This window comes from Zea mays, chromosome 1, assembly GCF_902167145.1.
Source record: "Zea mays cultivar B73 chromosome 1, Zm-B73-REFERENCE-NAM-5.0, whole genome shotgun sequence".
Taxonomy (NCBI): domain Eukaryota; kingdom Viridiplantae; phylum Streptophyta; class Magnoliopsida; order Poales; family Poaceae; genus Zea; species Zea mays.
This window is the reverse complement of record NC_050096.1, coordinates 208,269,740-208,292,755: the sequence shown is the minus strand read 5'-3', so window position 1 is coordinate 208,292,755 and position 23,016 is coordinate 208,269,740. Positions and strand designations below refer to the sequence as shown.

The following is a 23,016-nucleotide window of genomic DNA, read 5'->3' as shown; positions in this document are numbered from 1 at the left end:
ATTGTACAAATGTGTTTATTTTGATGTACACATAATTATGTATTACATCTAACAATATGTATAAGTGATATGGTTTGCGTTAATAACAGGGTGTATGTACTAATTATAATTTAAACAGGGACGGGGATTCCCGTTGGGTATTTATCCCCACGGGCAACAGAGATAAGGAAGAAATGTACCCCGCAAGCATTCATGGGGATCCCTGTGGAGAAATTTTTACGTCGCGGGGATGGTATGGGGAGTTATTCCCCTGTAGGAAATGGGTGACGCCTAAGAGGGAGGGTGAAGTAGGACTTCTAAAACTTTCACTAAACTAGGCCACAAATAATTCCCTAGAGCAAAACCTATGCAAATAGTCAAACTAGAATGTGCAAACCAAGTTTTGTCTAAGTGTTGCTATCTCTACCGCAATGGCTAAGTTTCAATCTACACTATATAAGTATGAATACAAGAATGAAACTTAAATGCTTAATATAAATGCGGAAACTTAAAGAGCAAGGTAGAGATGCAAATTCTCGTGGATGACGCCTGCATTTTTATCGAGGTATCCGGAACCACGCAAGGTCCCGACTAATCCTCATTGGTGCCCCTACGCAAAGGGAAGCCCACGCGAGGGCCAAGCACCTCGGTCGAGTAACTCTATAGAGAGCCGTGGGCCTTCTCCACGCGCAAGTGGTGCTCTGCTTTCAGCTCCTCTCAGACCCTCCCCGCTGTCTCCACTATCGAGCTTCCGGCTGAAAATGCCATGGGCCTCGTTCCCTCCGGTACACGGTGGCGGCCGTGACACAAATGCGGTTATCACGGTCTCGCAAGACTCTCACCCCCACTTGGTACAATTTCAATGGCTCGCACAAGAGCCGAGGGGTTGATGGTTTATCTAATCTCACTCAACTAACTAGGATTCATCTAAAGCAAGCGCTAGAGCGGTCTAACTAACCTAAGCACTTCACAAAGCACCTACGCTAATCACCGAGTGATTCTATTTAGCACTTGGGTGCAAGAGCACTTGAGAATGTCTACTATATGCCTTGCTATGTCTCTTGGGCTCCCAAACTTGGAAATGGCCGGTTGGTGGTGTATTTATAGCCCCCAACACAAAACTAGCCGTTGGAGGAAGCTGCTGCTTTTTGTGGTGCATCGGACAGTCCGGTGGGGTCACCAGACAGTCCGACGCCCCTGTCCGGTGCCCCTGTCCGATGCGCCTAGTTGTTGGGTCTGTCAGCGTAGGTGACCGTTGGCGCGCAGGCTTTTTGCACCGGACAGTCCGGTGGTCTTCCCTCCACAGTGCCACCTGGAGCTAGCCGTTAGGGCTACTGTTCCTGGTGCACCGGACAGTAGTCCGGTGCTCTTGTCTGGACAGTCCGACTGTGGCAACACTTCTTCTTTTCTTGGACTTTACTTGATCTTCATGATGTCTTCTTTTGAGGTGTTGCTTTCCTAAGTGCCTTGGTCCAAGTAACTTATCATCCTGTGAACTACAAACACAAATAGTAGCAAACACATTAGTCCACAGGTTATGTTGATCATCAAATACCAAAATCTATTAAGCCAAATGGCCCAGGGTCCATTTTCCTTACATCCCCGACGAAGAATTCTCCGTTGCCATCCCTATCTGTGTACGCACTACTGGAATCCGGGTCTTTGCTGAGTACCGCACTCGGCAAAGTCCTACTCTCGGTAACGATGCCTTTTGCCGAGAGCAGGACTCTCGGCACAGGAATACACTCGGCGAAGGGCGGGTCTCGGCAAAGGCCGTTAGCCACCGTCCAAAGCTGACGGTCGTTACCTATGCCGAGTGGTGGAAAGATATTGTGAAGGCCTAAGGCCGATTTCGTCCTAAGCAGGGCCCAAAGGAAGGAAGTACTTCAGTGGATCAAGATGTTGATGTTCCCTGATGGGTATGCAGCTAACCTGAGTAGGTGGGGTGAACTTATCTACTCTGTGAGTCTTAGGGATGAAGAGTCATGACTTCCACATATGGATTGAACAGATTCTTCTCTGTGCATGGACAATCTGGGGCGGCATCCAACAACCCTCATGGATCGCCCGGCCAATCGCCGCACCAGTCCATCCGCCCACCTCGATGAGACTTATGTTCTTAGTGTTGAGACTTCAGAACTTATTGATAATGCTGTATTGGATACTTATGTTTGTGTTCGATACTTATGTGAGAACTTGAGACTTATGAGACTTATGTTCTTGATACTTATGTTTGTGTTGAGAACTTGGATATTTATGTTTGTGTTGGATACTTATGTCTGTGATGATATATGTGATGTATATATGTGATGTATATGTGACATATGTGATGTATATGTGGTATCTTTTGTTTGTTTGGATGGAATAGAGAAAGCAAATAAAAATGTGTATACTGGTCACTTTGTCGAGTGTAACACTCGGCAAAAAGGTGCTTTGCCGAGTGTTAGGGCCATAGCACTCGGTAGAGAACCAATACTTAGGCACCGGTAAAGCTTTTTTGCCGAGTGTTGTGGCCCTGGCACTCAGCTTTGCCGAGTGCCTCACAGAGCACTCGACAAAGAACCTGACAAATGGACCCGCTGGTAAATCCTTTACCGAGTGCAGGTCAGTAGACACTCGGCAAAGGTAACTTCTTTGCCGAGTGCCGCTTAGAACATTTGACAAAGGGTCATCTCCGTTACCCGGTGTCGTGACGGCCGCTTTTCTTTGCCGAGTGCCTGATAGAAAGTACTCGGCAAAGAAGTTGTTGCCAATGTATTGTTCGCTGAGGTCTCTTTGTCAAGTATTACACTCGGCAAAGACTGTGCCGAGTGTTTTTCAGACTTTGCCGAGTGGTTTAAGCACTCAGCAAAGCGCTCGATTTCGGTAGTGACGGTTGTTTGGCAATAGTAAAATCCAGCCCTCTCCCGTGGGGAAAAAACTGGTAGGATCTGGCTCGTGGCTAAGATTCTCTTTCTTCCCTTTGTAAAAAAAGAGAAGAAAAAAAAAACGACTGTCACGGTGCCTTGTCTGGTAATGATCGCGCGGTCGGCTCTGTCCTAACCCGTAAGATGGACGGGAGCTGATGATAGCGTGACCTCCAAATAAACAACAAGGGCGTGTTCCCCGTGGTCGAATATTTTAAGGGCCACTGATTAGGTGCGGTTGAATACATCAACTTCACGAACATCATCTGATCTGATCTGATTTGGTCTGATATGATCTGGGTAGTCATTTCTGCAATGAGCATCTATCAGGTGAACCAATTAATATTGATGACATTATGAGTTCGAAGATATACTCTAAAGTGTTATCTAAATACAGAAGACATTCGTTCGTTCTTTGCCTATAACTCTAAAAGGCTTGTAACACCCTCATTCATCCTCTATATACGAAGACTCTCTCCTATCATTTTTATCGATTTATTTTTTTTATATTTTAGACAATGGAATTAAATAGAACTAAAATATATATAAGATATCTGAGGACCCGAGATGGTAATGGGGACTCGATCCTCGATTCTCCACGGAGAATTCCTCTAGGATATAGGTAATTTGTCCCCACGAGGATTGAAACGGGGTAATTTGGTCCCCATGTGCCCGTCCCGCGAACTTCTCTTGATCTAAATTAGTCTATTTCCATGTTAAAACTATACTAAAAATTTAATACACAGTCTATTATAAAATAGCAAACTAAATTCTAAAGTTGATGCATCTTGTAATTTTAAATCTGGTTTGTTCAAGTTATATTCATTTGATATAATAAATTTGAATTTGACTCTTAATATCGTATTTTTTCCTAACGGGGACGGATTCTCCACGGGGATAAATTCCATGATACAGATGGGATGAAAGAAAAATCTCCCGTATGAACTTTTGCAGGAATGGGGATGGGCCAGAGAAATTTTCTCCCTGCGGGGACGGGGGAGCCATATCCTCGGTGGAGAATTTCCCATTATCATCCTTATTTGTGGTACATATATATGCATAATCTTTTTTTTTTTGACTGACATGTGGGAAAGTATCCCATCTCAATAGTAGAAAATCTTGGGAACGGTAGGATCGAACACAAAGATCAGCTAGCTTGTAATCACCGAGCCATATAGCTAGAGGGTAATAGATCATGAATCAAATGTTTTTTTCATAAATTATTAAGGCTCTAAATTATTTTTAATTTAAAAATAAATAAAAATATAGTTCAATTCTTACATTTTATAGTGTAAAACTTTAAAGTCTATTATTACCCCTACTTATTGAGTTATGGTTCAGTTCTTGTCGACGGAGAGTAATGAGATATAGAATAAGGTACCCTATAGAATAAAGAATCTTTCTCTGAAAAGTCTGACGTACGTAAATAAGATATAATAAAAAAAATACAAAGAGAAGCGCTGGACTGGAGATGCTCCTATATGCGGCAATGCCTGTGCTTATAAATAGCCACCTCGGTCGGCAAGGACATGAACGGCGGACGCAGTGTGCATGCATACAAGAGCAACAAGATACTGGCGCAGAGGAGCAATGCCCGGCATGGATGCCTTCGCTGCTGTGTCACTACTCGCCACACTCTTTCTGGTGAGTGCGCTGCATGCACCGAGCTGACTGCTCAGGCGCTCTGATGCTCTCCGGCCCTCTCCGGGTGACCATACAAGCTGTTGGATGCAGGTTCGTGCGGCAGCTGCCCATCCTCCGGCGGCGGCTGCGGACGCCATGACGCCGACGGACTATTGGCGAGCGGTGCTTCCTGAGACCCCGATGCCCCGAGCCATACTCGACCTATTGACCACATCTACAGGTATATTTAATTTATTACAAATACATACTGTATCTGCTTTCTGTTTTCCATTCAAGCGTCCGAGTAAAACTAGATACTTCTAAGGCCATTCTCGGTCATAAACTCTCTCGTCGTAGAGCTTCATGACGCAGTTTGATAGGCTAACATGCGATATATATAAATGTTGCATATAAATAAATTGCTTTCAACGGTGCGCTTTCTAATACCTTGAAAAGGGGTTGGCATATAGTTTGGTGATGATGAAACTAATTTCACCTATTTCATAATAAATATAGTGTCATGTCATTAAAAATCCTATATGACATACTAATTAATGCAATGGAATCTCACGTGAAACTTCCATTGATAACAACCTAACTTGAAATAGCCAGGAAACTAGTTGTAAGTCGGACGATAAAACAATATTTTTCACCAGCTTTGGGAAATTCTCTTCTAGAGTGGGATGGAAATAGACGAGATCGATTTCACATATTTCACCAACGTGATGGTTTATACAACATTCCCTTTATAGGACGTACTTTGACTATCCAAGTGACCCTTGACCACAAATTCTCTATGTAATATTATTTAATAATTGAAAAATCATGATAACTAGGAAGCGATTTTAAGAAATGAATCTAATGGTGTCGTTTTGTTGGCATATATAATTAATTTATTATTGAAATAGTTGTTGTCAAAACATAAACTTGGATAGTCAAAGCAAGCCTTATAAGATTTTTTTTATTTCAGTACTCCATGCTTGTTTTAATATCAATAGTTCTAAAAAACCATACTAGAGTATGGTTAGTAGAGCTCCGCTCCCAGCGATTCTGTATATATGTACCAAATGGTTAAATTCACTACTAGAATTCGGCTTTTTGCCGAGTGTCAAATGTTTTGCCGAGTGTTTTTTCGGCACTCGGCAAAAAAGCTCTTTACCGCGTGCCAAGAAAAAAACCTTTGGTAAAAGAAAACACTAGGCAAAAAAACTCTTTGCCGGGTGTTTTATTTTTGACACTAGGCAAAGAGTGTCTTTGCTGAGTGCTTTTTTTAATACTCGGCAAAGAGCTTCTTTACCGAGTGTCAAATATATAACACTCGGCAAAGAGCTATTTTGCCGAGTGCTTTTTTAAACACTAGATAATGACAATTTAAAAATCACATTCTAAATCAGTAAATTAATTCAAACGAAAAAGTTTTTAATTATAAATTTGTATAACTCATCATGATGTGCAGTTTATATTTTAAACATTTCTTCATATGACAAAATAAAAATAAATTTGTTTATAAAACATATATCTCTCCCCTAGTTTATGAAACTACGAGAGAGATGTATTAGATTTGTGCATATTGTTAGAACCATCATGTGAGATGAACAAATGACCAAACAACCAAAATAAACTTTATAGATCTTTAGAAGTTATAGAATTTTGTAGTTGACAACTTTTTCATTTGAAGTCATATTGTCAACTAAAACTACGTCTAAATTTAAAAATTTTAAAAATTGAATTTTGAAAACGGCCTCGAAAGAAAAAACCACCAACATAAAAGTTGTAGGTATTGAAGAGTTATGAAACTTTGTAGTTGACAATGTTTTGGTTTGAAATCACCTTGTCATGCAAAACTATGTTTGAATTTTAAAATTTGAATTTTTGAAACTACCTCGGATGGAAAAACCACTAAAATAAAAGTTTTAGGTCTTAAAATTTAATGAAACTTTGTAATTGACATTTTTTTGATTTGAAATCATCTTATCATTGAAAATTTTGTGTGAAGTTTTCAAATTTAAAAATCAAAATTTTTAAACGACCTCGGATGTAGAAACTATCAAAATAGAACTTGTAGATCTTAAAAAGTTATGCAACTTTATAGTTGATCACATTTGCAAATGAATTTATTTAGTATCTCAAATAATCAAATTACTCTCGGTTTGTTATAGTTAATGAGGAATGAAAACGTAGTATAGATATAATTGATGTAGTAGTGTAATGGTAGAGGAGAGTATGCGTGAGAGAGATTGCGAGTTCGAATCTCACCATTCAAAATAATAGTGAAAAATGATAGGGTGATGGGTATGGTAATGGGTAGTGGTTGGAGAGTTGTTGTTTACATAATTTTAAAAAATGTTTTGCTATTTTTTGGTTTTTTTTGCGATTCTTAATTTGCGGAGTGTTTTTTTTGTCGAGTGCTTTTCGACAGTCTTTGTCGAGTGTCCGAAAAAATACTCGACAAAGAACCATTTGCCGATGAAATGTCTGCCGAGTATTCTATGCCGAGGGTAACACTCGGGAAAGGCTTTGCCGAGTGTCTTAGACATTCGGCAAAGAACGCGATTCTGATAGTGATTGTTACTGAATTCTAGTGGAGAGTTAAAAAGTGAATGAAGAAAAAACTACTGCAAGTTGGAAACTAAAAACCACTACTCGGAGTACCCATTCAATCACCACCAAAATCACTTCTCACCTGCATCCCAACATCCATCCACCAAAATCACTCCACCATAGAATCAAGGAGTGAAGAATTAGAAAGTGGAGCTCTACCCAACTAGTTCTAATATATTTCATCCATTGTAAATACAAGATTATTTGTTTTTTAGTTTTCCATGTACAATATTTTTCTTACTAGCTTCTTTTATTGTCATTATATTGCATCTCTTCTCAATTATTGATTTTCCATGTCATAAAAACTAGTCATTGATCTCAATAAGAGCATGTACGCTCCACATGTTGTCAATCCAAAAAGGGAAGAATTTCACATGCTTTGAGGTTGTTATAAGTTATGATGTACTAGCATAAACAGGCACACTCCGCCACATGCTTTGAGGTTGTCATAAGTTATGATGTACTAGCACAAACAGGCACACTCTGCCAGGCTGAACTTTTTCTAGTGAACAGTAAACAGTAGCAAACAACAAAACTAGATGGGTTGTAAGAAAAAAAAACGATAAAACAGTAAAAATGGACGAACGGTAATAGAAGATCGATATATAGTGTCTGAGTAGGAAATAAATAACGCACATCAGCATATGCTACAGTACCGACGGTGGAATGAACAGTGTAGAACAATGTATGAGTGTCTAAGGCGTTGAGAACACAACCATCCGTGTGTTCAGAGATCTTATTGTGCAATGAATCAAAGTACGTTATCAAATAATTTAGTACTACCTCCGTTCAAAAATATATGACACCGTTGATTTTTTCGAAAACTTTGACCACTTGTCTTATTCAAAAATATAAAATTTTAAGTCAAGCACAAACTTAAGGTAGATAAAACAAATCACAAAAAATGATAACTCATTATTTTCTTTGAATAAGACGAGTGGTCAAATCTTTTAAAAAATTCAACGGTGTCATATATTTATGAATAGAGGGAGTATGCTACTTTTAGATTCCTAATTCCATTTTATTATTGTAAAACTGAAATATCTGTATTAGGTTTCTTAGAGTCAGCATCAATTCACACATATTTTTTCTCTAGAAACGAACTTTGATAAATGGGATATGATATGATATGATATGATCGTTCCAGCTTCATTTCAAAATTCCTTAGGTCATGACTGTTTCCCATGATTTTCTCATAATAACTCAATAAATACACAATGTCGTATTTGTTATAAGGACCATGAGAGAAATTTGTAACAAAAAGTTTAGTTTTCTTCATAGTTAGCATTAAGAATTTATCCTTTTTCAATTAACACAACCTAGTGCATAAAGTATAAAAGGGTACATATAATTTACATATATAGAATGTGCATGAAATCTAATTACCACATACTTATTTTATTTCCTCAACATGCCTTTATCATCGCTAATTCATAGTCAATACTCATTCTTGCTGGCTATCAATGTATGGTTCCCAAGTTGGTGAGGGCTCAAGGAAGGTCACCACGTCAAATGGGTACCAAGGCCATGACTTAAGAACGGTCAGCACATCATATGCATCTCAAGATGGGGACAACTCATGGAAGGCCACCATGTCATATGGGTTCCAAAGTGGTGAGGGCTCGAGGAAGGTCACCACATCATATCCGTACCGAGGGCAGGACTTAAGGATGGTCAGCACATCATATGTATCTCAAGATGAGGACAACTCATGGAAGGTCTCAATGCCATCTAGGTTCCAAGTTGGTGAGGGCTCAAGGAAGGTCACCACGTCAAATGGGTACCAAGGCCATGACTTAAGGACGGTCAGCACATCATATGCATCTCAAGATGGGGACAACTCATGGAAGGCCACCATGTCATATGGGTTCCAAAGTGGTGAGGGCTCGAGGAAGGTCACCACATCATATCCGTACCGAGGCCAGGACTTAAGGATGGTCAGCACATCATATGTATCTCAAGATGAGGACAACTCATGGAAGGTCTCGATGCCATCTAGGTTCCAAGTTGGTGAGGGCTCAAGGAAGCTCACCACACCATTCGAATCACAAAGGGAGGACTCAAGGAAGGCCACCGCATCATATGGAATCCAAGATGATGAGGACACAAGGAAGGCCACTACATCATATGGAATCCATGGGGAGGACCCAAGAAAGGCCACCACGTCATATGGTTCCCAGGATGAGAAGGGATCAAGGAAGGTCATAATGTCATATGGGTCTAATGGTGAGGATGATCCAAGAAAGGCCACCACATCATATGGAATACAAGATAAAGAGTATCCCAGGAAGGCCACCACATCTTATGGAGTTCAAGGTGAGAAGGACCCAAGGGAAGCTACCATCTCATATCGATCAGCACTAATTTATTTTACTGTGACACTTATTTGGGAATGAATGCATGAGTACATTGCATTAGATTATGTTGTAGGCCATAAACTTCTGCACATCGAAATGAGATATTTATGCCGTCTCAAACTTATTTCAGGGGACATCCATCACCATGACCATGCTGCCGTTCACATCCACAGCAGCGGCAACAAGCTAGTAGCAGATGTTTTCTTCTTCCACGACGTCCTACGCCCAGGGTCCGTAATCACGCCGATCATCCCACCGACCATCACCCTACCACCTCTGCTGCCTCTCCGCGAGGCCGACGCGCTCCCGTTCTCCACCGGGCGCTTCGCCGACATCCTCGCCATGTTCGCGCCGACGACATCCGACGCCATGGGCGAAGAGATACGGTCGACGCTCGACACCTGCGAGAACACGCGCCCGCTCCCTGGCGAGAAGGCCGCCTGCGCCACCTCCCTCGAGTCTCTCGCCAGGATACCCGCCGTCCTCCTCGGGACACGCAACGTCCGCGCTTTCTCCGGCGACATGCCCACCGATCCTGCCGGCACGTCGGCGAAGCGGGGGCGGTATAACGTAACGGCCGTGCAGAAGCTCTCCGAGTCACTGACGGCGGCGGCGTGCCATGACCTGACGTACCCCTACGTTGTGTTCTACTGCCACACGACCAACCCAGCGGCCACGTACCTGGTGAAGCTGGCAGCCCAGGATGGCGGGACGCCGGACATGGAGGCGTTGGTCGTGTGCCACCTCGACACGTCGTTGTGGAGTCCCAGACACCCATTCTTGGTGGCGCACAGTCTCAAGCCAGGGGACGACGCAGTCGTGTGCCATTTTCTCTCTAAGCTCAGCATCGTCTGGGTCCCCGCTGGCGAGCAGGGGTGGCGTGCGTGAAGTGAAGCCTAATAGCGTTAAGTACCCGTGCTCAGAGCTCTATCTGTAACCTGTATGGACCTAATGTGGCTCTGTAATGCTAAATAAAACCTGCGTCAATCATGTATCGTGATATTTTATTTGTTTTAGCAAAATGGTGTCCAAAACTATAGTCCAAAGTGAAGGAATTCATGTTGTGAGCACTATATTTGGCACCTGAACATGGTTGGACGGTTCGACCAAATGGCCCGGACGATCCGTGCACGCGATCAGATTAACTCGGTCATGAGTACTTATTACATGCATGGCTATCCTAACCTATTTATGGTAATCTGTTTAATCTCGCCTAGAAACAGGTCCAGATCTTATCTCCTATACATATAAAGGGATACAGCTGATTGAGAACCTTCGAACATATTTCAATCGAACCAATTTATTTACCTTCATTTATCATTCATGTCTTCGGATTAGATGTATCGTAGCTTTAGTTGTAGATTCCACCTAGCAATTTCTATCTCCATTCGACTCTACGTCGTCTAGAGCCATCTTGGATGACCTGTCGACCCCAAGACGACCATAGGATCTTACTCTAACGAGGTTTCTCCAGGGGGCAAGATCTACTTCATCCACTTCACTTAAGATCTTTTCCTCGATCTATTTTCTTAATTCTTAGGTGACTCTACGCCGTCTGGGGATGCCCCGGGTGGCCTACCGACCCTGAGGACACGCCTTGGAACTCTCCTCTATGACGAAGTCCCTCTCGGAGGTGAGCTCTAGGTTTCTCCACGAGAAAGAAGAAGGCTCTACGCCATCGCAGACCGTCCAGCCCACAACGCAGGCTTTAATTCACTAGGACTGTTCGTGTCGCCGCAGAGAGCAACACTAGGCGGTACACCGCAAGTGTTTGGCCCCAAATTGATGCCAACATACTTTTTGGCAACTTCGTTGGGACAACTAAGTTTAGATCTATTAAAATTAGGTTACAATGGCCGATTCTAAAGATCTCAATAGTGTTTCCTCAGTCAACAACACAAGGCTGACTAATTTGTCAGATGCTAAGCATAAGGAATTAGAAGACTACATGAAGAAGTTGGACGAGGAGTTCCAGTGACAACAAGCTCAGAAACACGAGGTGGCAGAGAGGCGGTACCTCTCGCACTTCAAGATATATCATCACCAGAAGGTTGTCAATGAGAGGGAAATAAAGTTCGATTCTCTGTCAACCTTGTTGAAGCAGCTTTCCACTATAAGTGATGCTATGTCATCCAATGAGATTCAATCTATTAAAAATTCTTTTGATGATCAAATTAAACTTATGAAGGAGTCATTAGATGGAATGACATGTGCATTAGAAAATTTTCATATGCCTAATTCTTTGTCACATAAATTAGGTACTGAAATAGTTGCCCTAAACACATTGGCAACAAATGGGGTTTTTTCAGTCCTAACCATATTATAGTATGCCGATAAACTGATATCTTGGGTAAATGATGTTCCCATCTTCACTGTATGGTAGATTGGTGTAAGGAAAATGGACCCCGGGCCATTTGGCTTAATGAGTTTTGGTGTTTGATGATTAACACAATCCGTGAACTAATGAATTTCCTAGTGTTTGTGTTTGTAGTTCACAGGATGCTAGGATTACTTGGACCAAGGAAATTGAGGAAAGCAACACCTCAAAAGAAGACATTAAGAAGATCCAAGAAAAGTCCAAGAACGAAGATGTGTATTGCCTGCGGACTGTCTGTGCGAGGAGCACCAGACTGTCCGGTGCCTACACGCCGGACTGTCCGGTGCCCACACGCCGGACTGTCCGGTGCACCAGGAACCAAAGCCCTAACGACTAGTTCCAGGTGGTACCCGAAGGGAAGACCACCAGACTGTCCGGTGTGAAAGCCTGCGGTGCCAACAGTCACCTGCTCTGACAGGGTAACGGCTAGGCGCACCGGACAAGAAACCATGCGCTGTCTGGTGCGCCACCGGACTGTCTGGTGTGACCGCAGAAAGCAGCAACTTTCCTCCAACGGCTAGATTTGTTTTGGGGGATATAAATACACCCCCAACCGGCCATTTCCAAGTGTGGGAGCCCAAGAGACATACCAAGGCATATAGTAGACATTCCCAAGTGCTCTTACACCCAAGTGCTTAATAGAATCACTCGGTGATTAGCGTAGGCGCTTTGCGAAGTGCTTAGGTTAGTTAGACCGCTCTAGCGCTTGCTCTAGGTGAACCCTAGTTAGTTGAGTGAGTTTTGTAAAACCACACAACCCCTCGGCTCTTGCGTGAGTCGTCATTATTGTACCAAGTGGGGCAAGAGTTTTGCGAGACCGTGACAACTGCGTTTGTGTCACGGCCGCCACCGTGTACCGGAGGGAACGAGGCCCATGGTGTTTTGGCCGGAAGCTCGATAGTGGAGACGGAGGGGAGCATCCGAGAGGAGCCGGAAGCGGAGCACCACTTGCGCGTGGAGAAGGCCCGTGGCTCTCTACGGAGTTACTCGACCGAGGTGCTTGGCCCTCGCGTGGGCTTCCCTTTGCGTAGGGGCACCAACGAGGATTAGTCGGGACCTTGCACGGTTTCGGATACCTCGGTAAAAATACCGGCGTCATCCACGAGAGTTTGCATCTCTACTTTGCTCTTTAAGTTTCCACATTTATATTAAGCATTTAAGTTTCAATCTTGTATTCATACTTATATTGTGTAGATTGAAACTTAGCCATTGCGATAGAGATAGCAACACATAGACAAAACCTAGTTTGCACATTCTAGTTTGATTATTTGCATAGGTTTTGCACTAGGGATTTATTAGTGGCCTAGTTTAGTAAGAGTTTTAGAAGTCCTAATTCACCCCCCTCTTAGGCGTTACCCGTTTCCTACAAGTGGTATCAGAGCCTGGTTTGGCTCATTTGAAATGCTTTAGCTTCACTGCCGCTAAAAGAGCCGACACTTTTTAGAGGAAGGGATGGATACCCATAGGCCACCACACTTCGATGACACTAACTTCCCATATTATAGTGCTATAATGGCTTGTTACCTAGAGGTCGTTGATCTGGTGTTTGGAGAGTCACTCATGACGGGATGAAACCCCCCAAGAATCCCGAGAAACCCACCACGAGTGAGGAAAAAGAAATTCATTTAAATGCTAGAGCAAAAAATTGCTTGTATGAATCTCTTACCATGGATATTTTTAATCAAGTATTTACCTTGAAAACTGCTAATGAGATTTGGCTAAAATTGCATGAGCTCCATGATGGCACATCAAATGTCCGTGAGCAAAAACATTGCATAGTCTTAAATGAGTCTAATTCTTTTGCTATGAGAGATGATGAGCTTGTTAGAGACATGTATTCTCGTTTAAATCTAATCATTAATGAGCTCAACTCTATTGGCATAAATAAGCTAGGTGATGTAGACATTGTAAGGAAGATTATCTCCCTGCTACCACAATGAAGATATGGGAGCATCATCACCATCCTTCACAACATGGAGGACTTGAGTACCATGACCCCGACCATTGTGATTGGGAAAATCGCGGCCTTTGAGATGTCGCGAAAAATGTGTCGGGGAGAGGAGCCAACTTCCTCAAGGCCATATGCTTTTGCATGTGATGAAAGGAAGGGTAAAAAGAAGGCTCCCACTCCAAGTTCCTCAAGTGAAGAAGAGAAAGAAGAAGAAAGTGATGATGATGAAGATAATCAACCATGCACATCATCCTCCGAGGACGAAGAAACAATTCGACGCGTCGGAAAGGTAATGGGGATGATCTGCAAGATTAATCTAATGGGTGTGCCCCTGCAGGTCGAGGATCTTCTCTTTAACATTGATAGGAAATAACAAAGAAAGAGAGGATGCTTCGCATGTGGGGAGAAGGGCCACTTCAGGGACAACTGTCCATCTATGGCCGAACCCAAAAAGGAGAGGAGCAAAGGTAAGGCGCTAACAAGTGTCAGAACTTGGGATGATTCTTCAAGTGAAGATGAACCTCCAAGGACGCGCAGCCATCGGTCCTCATCACGCTCATCACGGTCATTACACAAATGCTTTATGGCAAGAGGTAACAAAAGCATTCCATCCTCTAGTGATGAAAGTGAGGAAAAGCCCTCCGTAGATGAGCTTGCGGAAGCCGTTAAATTTTTTTAGGATGTTTGCACTAAGAAAAAAGCTCAACTCAAAACTTTGAAAAATAAGTTGATTAGCTCCCAAAATGATTATAAGGGTTTGCTAGAAAAATTTGAAACTTTTGCAAACTTAAATAGTGAGTTGTCAACTAAAATTGAGCTATTAGAGTCTAGTGCTCCATCCACTGCTACCAATGATGGCCTTATTAAAAAGAATGAAAAACTTAAGGCTAAGTTAGCTAGCTCTCAAGAAGCTATTGAAAATTTGCTAGGGAAAATGGAAATTCTTAGCATACACAACAATGAGCTAACTACTAAGCTAGAAAACATTGGTAGCACCCCAGAAGTATCTTTGATTGAAAAACCTAAAATTATTAAGAAAGATGCTTCTACTTCCTGCTTTGATTTAATTGATTATTCTAGCCCCTGCAATCAAGTTCTTGTTAAGAATGTTATTATAGAAACCTGTTCTGACGAGAGTGCAAAGGAATATGAGCAATTAAAGTAAGAAGTGGCTCGCCTTAGAAAAGCCTTGTATAACAAGAAAGGCAAAGCCAAACAAATCCAACCTCCACAGGATAACACCACTGTGGGAGTGAACAAGCCTATGGAGGGTGAAACTGTGATTTGTAGGTTATGCCACAAGGAAGGCCATAAGTCTTTCCAATGCAATGCGATGACCGGGGATAAGCAAAAGCTCAAGCAAAAGCCATCAAGCAAAATCTCCAACACCTACATCAAAAAGGTGGATAAAAAGACCGCTACACCATATCTGATCAAAAAGAAAAAGAATGGAAAGGTGATAGCAATCAAGGCCAACAAGCAAACCAACAAAGGAAAAGGGGCCAAACACATCTGGGTGCCAAAGGAAATAATTTCAACCATGAAAAGCACCAAAAAGGTTTGGATCCCGAAAGGGAAGTGATTGGACCGAAGGTCAACGGAAAATTTGGAGACTTGGCAAAGTGGGGATGTATATCATGGGATACATCATATTGGATTAAGTTATTGCCAAGTAAGTTAATGAAAAAGTTTGGACCCAAATTTCCCATCCATGACTAAGGTAACTAGATTTATTATTTCTTATTTTTATATATGCGTATCTATTTATTTTATATCTAGTTTACCTTTCGTGCCTAGTATTACAATTTGTACTTACTTTTGTTTAAATGCATGCATACTAGGTAAATCACATGGTAGGATTGCTTGCTTTCAATTCATACACTTAAGCAAACCTACATGGTTTAAAATGTTTATTTAAGCACGACACATAGCTTCTATATCACTCCATAGTAAATGATACATCGATTGATATTTTAAATACTACAAGTGGTAAAACACTCATATTCTACAATTTTTATCATTTAGTTTTATATGTGCCAAAGTTCGGATTCTAGATAAATCGCCCCTCTTGATATCAAATAAAAGTGCATGTCTCCTACAAGTATTCAAAACTTGTATGCACACTTTCAGGGGAAGGTTACTCTATAATCTAAGACTTTGAGACTAACACCTCTTTCAAGTATATTTCTTGTGATAGTCTCATTGTAAGGAAAATTGAAAGTCGCCTAGAAGGGGGGTGGATAGGTGGAATCTGAAAATTATAAACTTAAGCACACACTACAAGTCGGGGTTAGCGTTAGAATTAAATTCGAGTCCGAAAAGAGAGGGAAAACAAATCAACCAAGAAATAAAGCGGATGAACACGGTGATTTGTTTTACCGAGGTTCGGTTCCAAAGTACCTAGTCCCCGTTGAGGTGGTCACAAAGACCGGGTCTCTTTCAACCCTTTCCCTCTCTCAAACGGTCACTTAGACCGAGTGAGCTTTCTCCTTAATCAAACGGGTCACTTAGACCCTGCAAGGACCACCACACACTTGGTGTCTCTTGCTTTGATTACAAGTCACTTGAGAATAAGAATGAGAAGGAAGAAAGCACGATTGCAAAAGCCAAGCGACAAGAGCGACAAATAACACACAGATCACTCTCTCTCTCAAGTCATTAATCACTAATGATCACTTGTCTCAATTGTGGAACTTGGAGAGATCAGAAGCTTTGATTGGGTCTTGGAATGGATTGCTAGCTCTTGTATTGAATGTGGAAGATTGGAATGCTTGGGTGTTGTGAATGGAGGTGGTTGGAGTTGTATTTATAGCCCCAACCACTTCCTAGCCGTTGCTCCTTTTCAGTCGACCGCGGACGGTCCGCGCCCCTGGTCCGGACGGTCCGCCCCTGCACATCAACGGCTGAAATCGCAACGGTCAGCAGTAACGGCTATATCAATGGCTATATAGCATTTAATGTGTCGTCAGATGTCAGATAAAGGCAGTCGCCGATGGTCCGGTCGTGCACTCCGGACGGTCCGCGAGGACACTATAATTCATTTTACCGAACCCGTCCCCTTTGGGGTTTTCGGTTCTGTGCCGACCGGATGGTCCGCGCCTGAGGCCGGACGGTCCGCGCTTGGTCTCGGACGGTGCTTGCTTTTCCATCAGACGGTCCGTAGTGTAGACTTGTGTTTTGCATTGATTCTGTCCGAGGGTCATCCTGGTGTCGCGGACGGTCCACCGCAAGGGCTCGGACGGTCCGCGCTTAGGTGATTTTCCAAAAAGCTTCTCCTGTCTGGAATAATCTACGGTATTCCAGACAGTCGATTTAGAATAGATGTAGATGAACTTATGCACTTGTGAAATGATCAACTGGGCAAACTGGTGAGTCCACAAGGTTTGTGATGGTCGTCAAAACACCAAAATCGATTATAGGAAATGTTGAGACTATTTCCCTTTCAATCTCCCCCTTTTTGGTTATTGATGCCAACACAAAGCAAAGCAAATGTAAAGTGTAGAAATGTAACTAGTTTGCATTTTGACAGATGTGCATAAGTTATTTTTGAAATGAAAGCATTTCTAAGTATATAAGTTTGATTTGATATTTAACATTTTGGACCACATTTGCACCACTGTTTTGTTTTTGCAAATTCTTTTGAAAAATCTTTTCATAATCTTTTTGCAAATAGTCAAAGTTATAGGAATAATATTTTAGGAAGCATTTTTAAGTTTTGAAATTTCTCCCCCTGTTTCAAATGCTTTTCCTTTGACTAGAACAAAACTCCCCCTGAATAAAATTCTCCTCTTAGTGTTCAAGAGGGTTTTACCAATATGAAAGAGATTTAGATACCAATTGAAAACTTGTTTAAAAAACTTTGAAATTGGTGGTGGTGCGGTCCTTTTGCTTTGGGCTATATTTCTCCTCCTTTGGCATTAATTGCCAAAAACAGAATCTTTTGAGAGCCCTTTTTACTTTCTCCTCAATGGTATGAGTAATAAGAGTGAAGATTATACCAAAGTGGAGAGCGTTGCGGAGTGATGGCGAAGGGTAAATAATACCGATAGAGTGGAGTGGAAGCCTTGTCTTCGCTGAGGACTCCATTTCCCTTTCAATCTACAACTTAGCATAGGAATATACTTGAAAACACATTAGTCGTAGACATAAAAGAGATATGATCAAAGGTACATAAATGAGCTATGTGTGCAAAGTATCAATCAAAATTCCAAGAATCAAGAATATTGAGCTCATTCCTAAGTTTGGTAAAGGTTTTCTCATCTAATGGTTTGGTGAAGATATCGCTAATTGTTCTTTGGTGCTAACATAAGCTATCTCAATATCGCCCCTTTGTTGGTGATCTCTCAAAAAGTGATACTGAATGGCTATGTGCTTAGTGTGGCTGTGTTCAACGGGATTATCCGCCATGCGGATTGCACTCTCATTATCACATAGGAGAGGTACTTTGCTCAATTTGTAGCCATAGTCCCTAAGGGTTTGCCTCATCTAAAGTAACTACGCACAGCAATGGCCTGCGGCAATATACTCGGCTTCGGTGGTAGAAAGAGCTACTGAATTTTGTTTCTTTGAAGCCCAAGACACCAGGGATCTCCCCAAAAACTGACAAGTCCCTGATGTGCTCTTCCTATCAATTTTACACCCTGCCCAATCAGCATCCAAATAACCTATTAAATCAAAAGTGGATCCCTTGGGGTACCAAAGACCAAACTTAGGTGTATAAACTAAATATCTCATGATTCTTTTCACGACCCTAAGGTGAACTTCCTTAGGATCGGCTTGGAACCATGCACACATGCATACGGAAAGCATAATATCCGGTCGAGATGCACATAAATAGAGTAAAGATCTTATCATCGACCGGTATACCTTTTAATCTACGGATTTACCTCCCTTATCGAGGTCGAGATGCCCATTAGTTCCCATGGGTGTCTTGATGGGCTTGGCATTCTTCATTCCAAACTTGGTAAGTATGTCTTGAATGTACTTCGTTTGGCTGATGAAAGTGCCCTCTTGGAGTTGCTTTACTTGAAATCCTAAGAAGTACTTCAACTCCCCCATCATTGACATCTTGAATTTTTGAATCATGATCCTACTAAACTCTTCACAAGTAGATTTGTTAGTAGACCCAAATATGATATCATCAACGTAAATTTGGCATACAAACAAATCATTTGCAATGGTTTTAGTAAAGAGTGTAGGATCGGCTTTGCCGACTTTGAAGCCATTAGTGATAAGGAAATCTCTTAGTCATTCATACCATGCTCTTGGGGCTTGCTTGAGCCCATAAAGTGCCTTAGAGAGTTTATACACATGGTTAGGGTACTCACTATCTTCAAAGCCAGGAGGTTGCTCAACATAGACCTGTTCCTTGATTGGTCCATTGAGGAAGGCACTTTTTACATCCATTTGATAAAGCTTAAAGCCATGGTAAGTAGCATAGGCAAGCAATATGCGAATTGACTCAAGCCTAGCTACGGGTGCATAGGTTTCACCGAAATCCAAACCTTCGACTTGTGAATATCCCTTGGCCACAAGTCGAGCTTTGTTCCTTGTCACCACACCATGCTCATCTTATTTGTTGCAGAAGACCCACTTGGTTCCTACAACATTTTGGTTAGGACGTGGAACTAAATGCCATACCTCATTTCTCGTGAAGTTGTTGAGCTCCTCTTGCATTGCCAACACCCAATCTGAATCTCTTAATGCATCCTCTACCCTGTATGGCTCAATAGAAGACACAAAAGAGTAATGTTCACAAAAATGAGCGACACAAGATCGAGTGGTTACCCCCTTATGAATATCGCCGAGGATGGAGTTCACGGGGTGATCTCTTTGTATCGCTTGGTGGACTCTTGGGTGAGGCGGTCTTAGACCCTATTCTTCTTGATCATCTTCCTTGTCTTGATTGTTGTCATCTTTCCCTTGATCATTGTCCTCCTCTTGAGATGGCTCATCTTCTTGATCTTCTTCTTCATTATCTTGAGCCTGATCCTTATCTTGAGTTGGTGGAGATGTTTGATTTGAAGATGATGGTTGATCTTGTGCTTGCGGAGGCTCTTCGGATTCCTTAGGACACACATCCCCAATGGACATGTTCCTCAGTGCGACGCACGGGGCCTCTTCATCATCTAGTTCATCAAGACCAACTTGCTCTACTTGAGAGCCATTAGTCTCATCAAACACAATGTCACAAGAAACCTCAACTAATCCAGTGGACTTGTTGAAGACTCTATATGTCCTTGTGTTTGAGTCATAACCAAGTAAAAAGCCTTCAACAGCCTTAGGAGCAAATTTAGATTTGATACCTCTTTTAACAAGAATAAAGCATTGCTACCAAAGACTCTAAAATATGAAACATTGGGCTTTTTACCGGTGAGGAGTTCATATGATGTCTTCTTGAGGATTTGGTGAAGATAGAGCCAGTTGATGGAGTAGCAAGCAGTGTTGATTGCTTTCGCCCGAAACTGGCCCGGAGTCTTGTACTCATCAAGCATGGTCCTCGCCATGTCAAGTAGAGTTCTATTCTTCCTATCCACTGCACAATTTTGTTGTGGTGTGTAGGGAGAAGAGAACTCATGCTTGATGCCCTCGTCCTCAAGAAAGCCTTCTATTTGTGAGTTCTTGAACTCCGTCCCGTTATCGCTTCTTATCTTCTTGATCCTTAATCCGAACTTGTTTTGAGCTCGTCTCAAGAATCCCTTTAAAGTCTCTTGGGTTTGAGAATTTTCCTACAAAAAGAATACCCAAGTGAAGCGAGAATAATCATCCACAATAACTAGACAGTACTTACTCCCGCTGAAGCTTATGTAAGCAATCGAGCCGAATAAATCCATGTGAAGTAGCTCAAGCGGCCTGTCAGTTGTCATGATGTTCTTGTGTGGATGATGGGTACCAACTTGCTTCCCTGCTTGACATGCGCTACAAACCCTGTCTTTCTCAAAATGAACATTGGTTAGTCCCAAAATGTGTTCTCCCTTTAGAAGCTTGTGAAGATTCTTCATCCCAACGTGGGCTAGTCGGCGATGCCAGAGCCAACCCATATTAGTCTTAGAAATTAAGCAAGTGTCGAGTTCAGCTCTATTAAAATCAACCAAGTATAGCTGACCCTCTAATACTCCTTAAATGCTATTGAATCATCACTTCTTCTAAAGACAGTAACACCTATATCCGTAAAAAGACAGTTGTAACCCATTTTGCATAATTGAGAAACTGAAAGCAAGTTATAATCTAAAGAATCTACAAGAAAAACATTGGAAATGGAATGGTCAGGTGATATAGCAATTTTACCAAGTCCTTTGACAAAACCTTAATTTCGATCCCCGAATGTGATAGCTCTTTGGGGATCTTCGTTTTTCTCGTAGGAGGAGAACATCCTTTTCTCCCCTGTCATGTGGTTTGTGCATCCGCTATCAATGATCCAGCTTGAGCCCCCGGATGCATAAACCTATAAAACAAGTTTAGGCCTTATTCTTAGGTACCCAAACGGTCTTGGGTCTTTTCACATTAGAAACAAGCACCTTGGGTACCCAAACACAAGTCTTGGAGCCCTTGTGTTTGCCCCCAACATATTTGGCAACTACTTTGCCTAATTTGTTAGTAAGCACATAAGATACATCAGAAGTCTTAAATGAGACATTAGGTTCATTTGATGCAGTAGGAGTTTTCTTTTTAGGCAATTTAACATGGGTTGATTGCCTAGAGCTAGAAGCCTCATTTTTATACATAAAAGCATGATGTGAAACATTATGAGGTTTCCTAGCATGAATTCTCCTAATCTTATGCTCGGGATAACCAGCAGGATATAAAATATTGCCCTCGTTATCCTGAGCCATGGGAGCCTTACCCTTAACAAATTTAGATAATTTCTTAGGGGTATTAAGCTTGACATTGTCTCCCTGTTGGAAGCCAATGCCATCCTTAATGCCAGGGCGTCTCCCATTATAGAGCATGCTTCTAGCAAATTTAAAATTTTCATTCTCTATCTCATGCTCATTGATTTTACTAGTTAGTTGTGCTATGTGATCATTTTGTTGTTTAATTAAAGCTAGGTGATCATGAATAGCATCAACATTAATGTCTCTACATCTCATGCAAATAGAAACATGATCAACAGTGGATGTAGAGGGTTTGCAAGATTTTAATTCATCTAACTTAGATTTTTAGCATGACATTTTCATCTCTAAGACAGGAAATAGAAACATTGCAAACATTTAAATCTTTAGCCTCACTACACGACGGTTGATCTTTAGCGACCCTTATTAGGTACCAAATGTTGGTTGCTAATGGTTAGGGACCGACGGTCAGTCACTAAATCCTTTTGTAGCAACGGTCGGTTGGTCGCTAAAAGTCTAGAAATTTAACAACTTATGGTTGGTCGCTATAGATGTCATCGGGGACTAGCGGTGGGTCGCTATAGAGCAAGGATCAATATCAAATCTTATAGCCTGAACGTACCTGTAGATGTTAGTGACTAAAAATTAATTAAAACAAATAAACATTCATCACTAAATTGTAGTAAAGAAAAAAATTATTTATTAATGATATTTATGGTAATGAATTTTCTTTTAAGTGTTTGTTATGTATTTGCATTTGGAATAATTTTTTTATTGTGCATGATTGATTTTTGGTTATTGAATAACATTTCTTCTTAAATAAAATTCCTAGTAAATAAAAAATATAATAATTATTAGCCCAAAAATTAATAATTTATTTATAAATAATTTTGGTTTAATTACTATAAATTTTAGGGTTATTTAAAAATGTATTTCAAATTTAGAAAAGGAAATTAAAAAAAAGAAAACCTAACCAAATCGGCCCATTAAGGCCCAGCAGCACTCACCTAACCCTAACCAGCCGCGCGCCATTCTCCCTGGCAGCCGCCGCCAAGAAGCCTCCACTCCTTCTCCCTCTTCTCTCTCTTCTCTCCTCCCCTTGCTCTTCTCTGGTCGCCGCACCCGTGCAAAAAGGATCTTGAGATGATGCCGACGCCGACGCAGCATTGCTTCTACTATGCCGCTTCTGCTATGCCGCCGGCGCTTCTGCTATGCCGCCACCGCTTCTGCTATGCCGCCGGTGCCAGCCGCCGTCGCACCAGAGCCGCAGAAGCTTTCGCTGACGCCGACGCCGACGCAGTAGTGTCGCCGGCCGCGCTCGCCGCTCGCCAACGGCTTGAGCCGAGCGCCCCTGCAGCTCCCTGCAGGAGAGGTTAGAACTACTCCATAT

General features: G+C 41.9%; 1 protein-coding gene across 2 annotated transcripts; it reads left to right on the top strand.

Annotated features, from left to right (window-relative positions):
* The first annotated feature begins 4,250 nt into the window (after window positions 1–4,250).
* Window positions 4,251–10,539, top strand: LOC100279974 (uncharacterized). 2 transcript variants are annotated; one of them, XM_020550258.3, is made up of 5 exons: window positions 4,251–4,529; window positions 4,620–4,749; window positions 8,589–8,827; window positions 9,092–9,425; window positions 9,597–10,539. In XM_020550258.3, the coding sequence occupies exons 1-5, from the start codon at window positions 4,437–4,439 to the stop codon at window positions 10,352–10,354; spliced, it is 1,554 nt and encodes a 517-aa protein (XP_020405847.1). In that variant the 5' UTR covers window positions 4,251–4,436; the 3' UTR covers window positions 10,355–10,539. The 2 variants fall into 2 exon arrangements, with proteins under 2 accessions (XP_020405847.1, NP_001146394.1); NM_001152922.1 differs by having other exon boundaries at window positions 4,431–4,529; window positions 8,589–9,425; window positions 9,597–10,466.
* Window positions 10,540–23,016: the final 12,477 nt, after the last annotated feature.

Bases quoted from the DNA above. Each gene is read 5' to 3' on its own strand.
- LOC100279974 (NM_001152922.1), top strand. From the start codon at position 4,437: ATGCATACAAGAGCAACAAGATACTGGCGCAGAGGAGCAATGCCCGGC. The intron at 4,530-4,619 runs GTGAGTGCGCTG...TGTTGGATGCAG, and splicing joins TACTCGCCACACTCTTTCTG to GTTCGTGCGGCAGCTGCCCA. The intron at 4,750-8,588 runs GTATATTTAATT...ATGGTTCCCAAG, and splicing joins CCTATTGACCACATCTACAG to TTGGTGAGGGCTCAAGGAAG.